Source organism: Paralichthys olivaceus, chromosome 6 (genome assembly GCF_024713975.1).
Source record: "Paralichthys olivaceus isolate ysfri-2021 chromosome 6, ASM2471397v2, whole genome shotgun sequence".
Taxonomy (NCBI): domain Eukaryota; kingdom Metazoa; phylum Chordata; class Actinopteri; order Pleuronectiformes; family Paralichthyidae; genus Paralichthys; species Paralichthys olivaceus.
In genome coordinates this window covers 27,055,589-27,064,315 of record NC_091098.1, presented here as the reverse complement: position 1 = coordinate 27,064,315, position 8,727 = coordinate 27,055,589, and the positions used below count along the sequence as shown (strand labels likewise).

The 8,727-nt window shown below is 46.6% G+C and overlaps 2 protein-coding genes across 2 annotated transcripts in view; one reads left to right on the top strand and one right to left on the bottom strand.

Moving 5' to 3' along the window:
* The window catches only part of usp11 (ubiquitin specific peptidase 11), a 10,760-nt gene extending 5,779 nt beyond the window's left edge, over positions 1-4,981 (bottom strand). The window contains exons 1-9 of the mRNA XM_069527613.1: positions 4,673-4,981; positions 3,869-3,978; positions 3,640-3,770; positions 3,401-3,518; positions 2,449-2,594; positions 2,092-2,153; positions 1,219-1,318; positions 726-899; positions 81-239 (exon numbers count right to left, since the gene is read on the bottom strand). Coding sequence (XP_069383714.1) covers positions 81-239; positions 726-899; positions 1,219-1,318; positions 2,092-2,153; positions 2,449-2,594; positions 3,401-3,518; positions 3,640-3,770; positions 3,869-3,978; positions 4,673-4,782 — 1,110 coding nt within the window. The 5' untranslated portion in view covers positions 4,783-4,981. The remainder of the gene's footprint in view (positions 1-80; positions 240-725; positions 900-1,218; positions 1,319-2,091; positions 2,154-2,448; positions 2,595-3,400; positions 3,519-3,639; positions 3,771-3,868; positions 3,979-4,672) is intronic.
* Positions 4,982-6,154: 1,173 nt separating this feature from the next.
* On the top strand, positions 6,155-8,727 carry rfc2 (replication factor C (activator 1) 2). Its single transcript, XM_069527614.1, has 6 exons — positions 6,155-6,509; positions 6,770-6,875; positions 6,979-7,080; positions 7,162-7,420; positions 7,513-7,773; positions 8,303-8,727. The coding sequence occupies exons 1-6, from the start codon at positions 6,155-6,157 to the stop codon at positions 8,411-8,413; spliced, it is 1,194 nt and encodes a 397-aa protein (XP_069383715.1). The 3' UTR covers positions 8,414-8,727.

Sequence of the window (8,727 nt, the reverse complement as noted above, 5' to 3'; positions counted from 1 at the left end):
GATAGAAGTAAAAAAACAATCAGATCATATCAACAGACACAAACATGATGGACTGATGAGCTGCAGCCGGAGCCGCTCACCTGGTCAGGTCGTCCCTCAGCGTCCCGCAGTTCGATGTACTCTTTGTTTTTGACTCGGTTCAGATCTTCATGGAGTCCGTCCAACAGGAAGGAGAGAAGCTCCTGACTGTCATGCTGCTGGTACCCGAGGAACTGAGACGCAAAGTGGCCGACCTTTGTCTGCACACACACGCACACGCACACACACGCACGCACATGCACACGCAGAGTTAAACAAATTCTCACATGTGAACATTTCACATCAAAACTATTCAGTTTAGAAACAACAGGTTATAACACAGTTGCAACCGCGAGCATCTGTTGTAGCAACGCTCGACATAATATTCACACAGGCTCACGTGTCGTTCAGGTTCATGTTAACTTCATGTTAACTTGATCTTGTTCGTGCTAACATTAACTCGTCTATGTTCATGTGGTGACCTCATGAGAGCTGGGTGCTCACGATGTCACTGCTCTGTCAGAATAAAACAGAATTTTAAAAGTAATATTTCCACTCCATCGATCTGTCGTCGTGTTGGTTCAAGTAAAACAAACCACGTCGTTGTGTTAGAATATTACGTGACTGTTGCTTCCTGTCTTTAGCTGCGGTGTCAGAATCATTGAATTTCAACACCAGTGTCCGGGGGACGTCCCTGGTGTCTGTACCTTGAAGACACGTGGCACCACAGAGTAATGCCTCCCCGACCACATCTGTTTGATGACGTCAGCGTAGGCCTCGGCGATCTCCCCCTTCATTCCCAGAGGGTTTGTAAAGTTCAGCTCCTCCAGGTAGGAGCTCTGCAGAAAGTACTCGGTCAGAGGAGGCGTGTTACTCAGACACTACAGAGAGAGAGAGAGGGAGGGAGAGAGAGAGAGAGAGGGAGGGAGAGAGAGAGAGAGAGAGAGGGAGAGAGAGAGAGAGGGAGGGAGAGGGAGAGGGAGGGAGAGGGAGAGAGGGAGGGGGAGAGGTGATGTCAGTGAAGGAAATGCTGTGAACACACATCCTGAAGCAGAGCGGACATGATGCAAAGCTCTTCAGCTGGATAAAGCTAAGTTGTAGTGTGTGTGTGTGTGTGTGTGTGTGTGTGTGTGTGTGTGTGTGTGTGTGTGTGTGTGTGTGTGTGTGTGTGTCTGTGTGTGTGTGTGTGTGTGCACAAACCTGTAGAGCAGAGTTCATGAAGCAGGTGTTGCCCAGGTTGGTGAGGCCGCAGACTCCAGACTGTCCTCGGTACGAGTCCTGCTCCTCCACAGAGTTCCTCCTGAAAAACCAGAACACTACGTCAGCGGCAGATTCAGATCGGATGGAGGCGGTCGACCGCTCCGGCTTTAAAGTTTCTTCACAGGACGAGGGAGCGACGGCAGCGGACGAAAAACAAACAACATCCAGAGACCAACACTCACCTCCGAAATCTAAACCTTTACATTTGTTTCTTATAAAAGTATGTTGTGTATTAGTACATTACTATATTAATACAATCATCTGAATTAGTTTTATACTGAAGACAATAAACCACCTGATTATTGTGATGCATGTCTTTTTCTAAAAGTCCTCGGGACAATTGTTAATAAACCATGAAGCTGTTTTCAGAACTGAACAGACGTATTAACAATGTTCCTGACGTGTTCCTCACATGTTCTGTGTGTGAGAACAAATGTCTGAGTCAGTGTCTCTGGACATTTTCTGGATCTTCTCCTGCAGCCTCTAGTGAAATGTGTGGAAACTTCCCAGTGAGCGAGTGGACGTGTCTCTGAGGTTTCTAACACGTGACGGACGTGAAGCTGGAAGAACACAAATCTCTATATCGCCTGAATGTCGCTCATACTCCGACACGCTCCAACGCAAAGGAGACAGAGAACAGAAACTGAAAGCTATTTGAAGAAGAGAGTTTCACCAGACAGGAAGAAAAATGGGTGGGAAGAGTTTGAGGATGAAAGAGAGGACGGACGACAGAAAGGGAGAGAGAGAAAAAGAAAGACAAAGACGTGAAATGTTAAAAATAAGAACTCAAATAAACGAAGAGACTGTTCTTACATGATTTGAGGCCTGGAGCTCGGCCAGGTGCCGTCAGCATTCCTCGTCTCCATGATCACCGTCTGACACACACACACACACATACACACACACACACACACACACACACACACACACACACACACACACACACACACACACACACACACACACACACACACACACACACACACACACACACACACACACACACACACACACACGGAGGCATGTTCCAGCTCATCAGGTGTCTGGTTGTTATTATAAGTGATAGTTTCTTCTACGAGGAAGTTTGTCTCTGAAACTTTAACCTTTGTCTCATTTAATTACTGAACAAACACAACACTGACATTTCATTTGTGTGTTAAACATTCTCACCATGCCTGAGCTCAAACAGGCGTCCAGCACGCTCACGTGCAAGTTCCTGAGACGCTCGCAGCTGCTGTCCGAACTCTTCATCCACAGACGACACTCTGAGCCCGGAGGCACCGAGAACGCCTGACACATCGCCTTCTGAATCGTGTCTACACACAAAGACAAAATGTTCAGAGGAGAGCAAACATAATTTAAACACACGTGTACAATCCACTAGGGGGCGCCTCAATCAAACAACAGTAACAAACTACAATTTGTTGAAGCAGTGAGGGATGATGGGAGTTGTAGTCTGCTTCTGGTTAAGATTCTTTCTGTGTTGATGGTTCAGGTTTTTATCTGAATTCTCCTCAGACGTCTCGTCCTCCAACACAAACATCAGCTGATTCACTCCAGTAAAAACTCTGAATTAACAGCTTCATGTGAAACTCAGTGTTTCTCTGAGGAGTCGAGCTGCCGCTAACGTTCGCTCGGCTTGTTTCTCTGAAAACTTCAGATCCAGGCGACTTAAAACTTTCATCTGCTTCAAATATAGAGTTGAAAAAAAAAACGGATCTAAAATAAAATGCTGTTATCTTGATAAGAACCACAGATTCCTCCAGGTTTGAAAACAGAACGTAAACTCAGCTACAGATGCAACAAAGGTCGGATGATTCCAGCTGTTTATAGAAACTATTCAAACTTCAGTGAAACTTCGGAGTAAAGTTGTCGCTGGATTTTAAAGCTACACATGGTTTCATTCATTTCTTTCATAAACAACTTTTAGGCGGTTTTACATAAACTTTTGTTCAAGATGGATCCACATCACAGATTAGTGTCTGCAGTTTGAATCTCTGAGAAACTCAAGTTTGTCACGTTTGTTATTACTGAATTACCAATTACTGAAATTTGAGGAGCTGGAAGCTGAGTAAACTTAAAACATCAATCAATCGTGAAAAAAAGTTGCACAAAAACTCACGTATGTTGTCTGCACGGCTGAACTGTGCCGTGATGAGGTTGTCCATGTTGCTATGGAGACAGAGAAAGATCTCAACGGGGTAAACCTCCACCTTCAGAGTGCTGGGAAGGTCCACCACCTGACACACACACACACACACACACACACACACACAGAGCAGGAAGTTGTAAGTCACATCTGAGCCTCGACAGACTGAACCTCAGCACAGACTGAGTGTATCCGGCGTGCAGTGGAGTCACCTTGCGTTCTAGCGGCGGTTGACCGACCACCATGCTGTACCAGGTCAGCAGCTTGTGCCAGGCCTCAGCCGGCACCAACACAAAGTCTTCATTCTCCACCAGACGCTCCTTCAGGTGGTACGAGTCCAGATCTACAAACAGGAAACACTCCTCCAGTTAGAAACGTTAACAAATGTCTGGATTTTAAAACTGAAGCAAAAACAAGGAGTCTGAAGAAACGTTCACTGACCCTCGAATAGCTCGGTGTTGTCGATCTGACCGGGGAAGGACGACGAGTTCTGGTCTCCAGTCTCCACGAACTCCTTCCACTGTTCGAACCAGCGATGCTCCACCACGTACCTACATGCAAACACACATTACACTTCACATCACCACGCTCCTCCACTCCAACGGTCTGAAGTATCTTCCATCCAAATGTTGTTTTTCATTCTGTTTTGTAATCACGTGCACTCACGAGGTTGTTTCCACCTGTGAGAGTTTGACAGCAGGGTCACACTGCACAACCTCTGACGACTAACTACGTCATAAAAGCAAGATGGCAGCGTTCGTATCTGCAACATTTAGGTTTCACTTCTGGATAGTTTGATAAATTGACGTCCACCCTGAACACAAGCTGGTGGACATCAGCGCGTCACAGACAGAAACAGTCGAGACACGAGACATTTCAATGTGTGTTCAGTTTGGAGACACAGCAGCTGGATGAAGTGAATCAGAATCTGGGACAAACACTGAGCTTCACTTCTGCTGAGCGGAAGTTTTACGAGTGGAGCCTGAACGCCTCTGCAGCTGGTTGACAGGCTAACGTTAGCATCGGTGGCTAACGGTCCGGGCTCCGTCCGCCTCTCACGCAGAAACAAATGCGTCGGCGGCGGCTTAACGTTTAACACGGAGCCGTTAAAACGTCCCCACGAGCTCCCGCCGACACAGCAGCGGCCTGCCTCCGCCGGCTACCCCGGTAATAACCGTGAAACCACCGTGTGATGCTAACTGTTAGCTCCGTCTGTGTGTGTGTGTGTGGCGGGCGGACTCTCACCAACTGTCCCCAGCACAGAGCTCACACTCCCGCAGCAGAGACTCGATCTCCCGCCGCTGGGTCTCCAGGCCCGGAGGCTCCGCAGCGGAACAGCGGCTGTTGGCCGTCATGACGCCGATCAATCAGTCATAAATGTCCGCACCGAGGAGAGTTTGAACCGGAACCCGGAGGCAGCAGCGAAGCGCCGCATTGATGAAGCGATAACCGGACAGAAGCTGCTGCACGGAGGGAGCGGTGTTTGCGGAAGTAGGAAGTGTTCCGACCCGGAGCAACACCACTTCCGGTCCGGCCAAGTCGACACTAGATTCAATGATTCAATGATTCAAAAATAAAATGATTCGATGATTCAATGATTCAAAAATAAAATGATTCGATGATTCAATGATTCAAAAATAAAATAATTCAATAATTCAAAAATAAAATAATTCAGTGATTCAATGATTCAAAAATAAAATAATTCAATGATTCAATGATTCAAAAATAAAATAATTCAAAAATAAAATAATTCAAAAATAAAATAATTCAATAATTCAATGATTCAATGATTCAAAAATAAAATGATTCAATGATTCAATGATTCAATAATTTAATAATTCAATGATTCAATGATTCAAAAATAAAATAATTCAATGATTCAGTGATCCAAAAATAAAATGATTCAATGATTCAAAAATAAAATAATTCAAGGATTCAAAAATTAAATAATTCAATAATTCAAAAATAAAATAATTCAATAATGCAAAAATGATTCAGTGATTCCATTAGTCTAGATACACATGAACCATAGCCTGAGAATATATAAATGTAAATATGTATAATATAAATATATATAAATGTATATATAAGACAAGAACACACAGGACAGAGGTGAGGATCAGAACTGATGCAGAGGCAGGAAAACACAGACACACAAAACAATCATTAAGACACACAAAGTGAGCACAGAGACACACAACAAGTGGTCAGTCAGTTAGTTAGTTAATTAGTTAGTTATTTAATTAGTCAGTCAGTTAGTTAGTTAATTAGTTAGTTATTTAATTAGTCAGTCAGTTAGTTAGTTAATTAGTTAGTTATTTAATTAGTCAGTTAGTTAGTTATTTAATTAGTCAGTTAGTTAGTTATTTAATTAGTCAGTTAGTTAGTTGGTCAGTGCTCTTAATTTACACACAGATAATTCCCAGTTTAAATAACTGAAGTTTCTCATGAACAAAGAAATGTCATCTTAATTCGGTGAAAGATTTAAAATAAGATAATATAAAATAATCTTCTTTATTTTCAGCTCTGAACTTTAATTGTCTTTATTTTCTCTCCATGTTTATAACATGTTCTTGTTTCCGGTCGGGGAACATCAGCCAATCAGACGTGAGCAGGGGCGGGTCTTCAACTGCTCCCTACTTCCGCTACGTTGTTGTTTTAAGTATCGCGAGACTTACGCGCGGTGCTTTGGACCAATCACAGCCCTCGCTAAGAACCGCTCAGCCAATGAGGAGTCCGTTTGCTGTGGCGCGGTTGCTGAGGAGGGAAACGTCGTGCCGCAGTTCGCGGGCTCACACCGACATGGAGGTAGAGATGGTGGAGCCCGAGCCCAGGCCGGAGGAGGAGAGCCAGAGGCCGGAGGAGGAGAGCCACAGGCCGGAGGAGGAGAGCCAGAGGCCGGAGGAGGAGAGCCACAGGTCGGCCGCAGAGGCCGGGGAGGGCTCGTCGAGAAGCTACGAGCTGCCCTGGGTGGAGAAGTACCGGCCGCTGAAGCTGAACGAGATCGTGGGGAACATGGAGACGGTGAGCCGCCTGCAGGTGTTCGCCAGAGAGGGAAACGTCCCCAACATCATCATCGCAGGTCTCACACACACACACACACACACACACACACACACACACACACACACACACACACACACACACACACACACACACCACGAGTCATTACTAAGTTATGTGATCACACAAAGTTCTGTTGACGTCATAAAGATTCTCCATGTTTTGAAAAGTAGATTCATCACAGAAGGTGAAGTCTCTTGTAGACACACTGTCAGATGTGGGGAAGCTTTATGAAGGAACACAAAGTGTGTTGATGTATTCATGTGCTTCCTGTCCCAGGCCCCCCCGGCACAGGAAAGACCACCAGCATCTTGTGTTTGGCCCGGGCACTGCTGGGAGCGTCGATGAAGGAAGCCGTGCTGGAGCTCAACGCTTCCAACGAGCGGTGAGACTGGAAGACCTCAGATCTGTGTGTGTGTGTGTGTGTGTGTGTGTGTGTGTGTGTGTAAGGAAACGTTCTGTCTGTGACGTTGCTGTTGTGTCCTCAGAGGAATCGACGTGGTGAGGAATAAAATCAAGATGTTTGCTCAGCAGAAAGTCACGCTGCCCAAAGGACGACACAAGATCATCATCCTGGACGAGGCCGACAGGTGAGTCCATCACCTCCTCACTTATTTATCTGTGTGTCCTCGTCCTTAAACCCTAACGTCTCAGCCCCTCCCTCCCTGCAGCATGACTGACGGAGCTCAGCAGGCTCTCAGGAGGATCATGGAGATCTATTCCAAGACGACGCGCTTCGCTCTCGCCTGCAACGCCTCAGATAAGATCATCGAGCCGATCCAGTCCCGCTGTGCGGTGCTGCGTTACTCCAAGCTGACCGACGGACAGATCCTCGCCCGCCTGCAGGAGGTGGTGGAGAAAGAGCGTCTGTCTGTGTCTGACGACGGGCTGGAGGCCGTCATCTTCACCGCCCAGGGAGACATGAGACAGGTGAGAGGAGGAGTCCAGAGTCTGAAGCTTGGCTCAGAGGCACGTGGTCGTTTCTCCACTGACTCCCCCTCCTGTGTTTTCGTTGGTCCCAGGCGTTGAACAACCTGCAGTCGACCAACTCCGGCTTCGGCTACATCAACAGTGAGAACGTGTTCAAGGTGTGTGACGAGCCTCACCCTCTGCTGGTGAAAAGCATGCTGGGACACTGCGTGGAGGGGAAGATCGACGAGGCCTACAAGGTGGTGGAGCAGCTGTGGGCGCTGGGCTACTCCCCAGAGGACATCATCGGAAACATCTTCAGGGTCTGCAAGACCTTGCAAATGGCCGAGTACCTCAAACTGGAGTTTATCAAGGTGAGACGGAGCTCCGCCCCCTGAGAGTTTTAGCTTTTTAGAAATAACTGAGATCCTGAGCATCGAGACTCCGCCCACACTTACACACCTGAAAACTATCACATGACTGTTCACGCCCACCGGGCATGTGATGTAAACAGGAAGTAGGTTGTCTCCTCTGCAGCTGGTTGCTTAGTAACAGAAACTCCTCTGAAGGAGGAAGTGATGATGAGAAGTGAGAGCAGGACGAGGTGGAACTGTTACTGACAGGAAGTGTTAGCGACGCTTGGTAGTTGAGTCATGTGACTGATCAGAACCAATCAGGAAGAGAAGTGGGCGTCATCGTTTGTTAAAGTTTCTGTTCAGATTAAAACTCAACCGCAGAGTTTTCAAACTGAACCGAGATCAGTTTTCACAAGTCTCTGATTCAGAGGCTGGAGTCGTGTGGACGCCTGACGTTACCATAGAAACAGTGATGAGTTATAAATCACAAAGTGGGTGTGGCTTCAGACTCCGAGCGTCTCACCTCTGTTCTGTTTGCTTCCTGCAGGAGATCGGTTACACTCACATGCGAGTGGCTGAAGGTGTGAACTCTCTGCTGCAGATGGCCGGACTCCTCGGACGACTCTGCAGCAAGACGACGACGCCCCCTGCCAGCTGAACCCCCCCCCCCCCCCCCCCCCCACACACACACACACACACTCCCTCAGTGTTGGACTCTCTCCGTGCTCCCTCTCGTCTTTAATGCCGACAGTCGTGTTCGTCCTCAGAGACTTTGAACTTCACACTGATGATGACTTCGTCTGACGCTGTTTCTCTGGAAGCAGAATAATGTAGAAAAACAATAAATCTTTTTTTCATTAGAGCCGACATGTTTTGTTTGGAGACGTTAAGTATTAAAGATTCATTAACTGTTTTATTTCATTTGAAAATAACAGCGAAGACAAACTTCTAAAATAAAGTATTTTTACACAA

Coding starts and splice junctions, on each gene's coding strand:
- rfc2 (XM_069527614.1), top strand. CDS start 6,155: ATGAGGAGTCCGTTTGCTGTGGCGCGGTTGCTGAGGAGGGAAACGTCG. Junction 6,510..6,769: donor CCCCAACATCATCATCGCAG/GTCTCACACACA, acceptor TTCCTGTCCCAG/GCCCCCCCGGCACAGGAAAG. Junction 6,876..6,978: donor CTCAACGCTTCCAACGAGCG/GTGAGACTGGAA, acceptor TTGTGTCCTCAG/AGGAATCGACGTGGTGAGGA.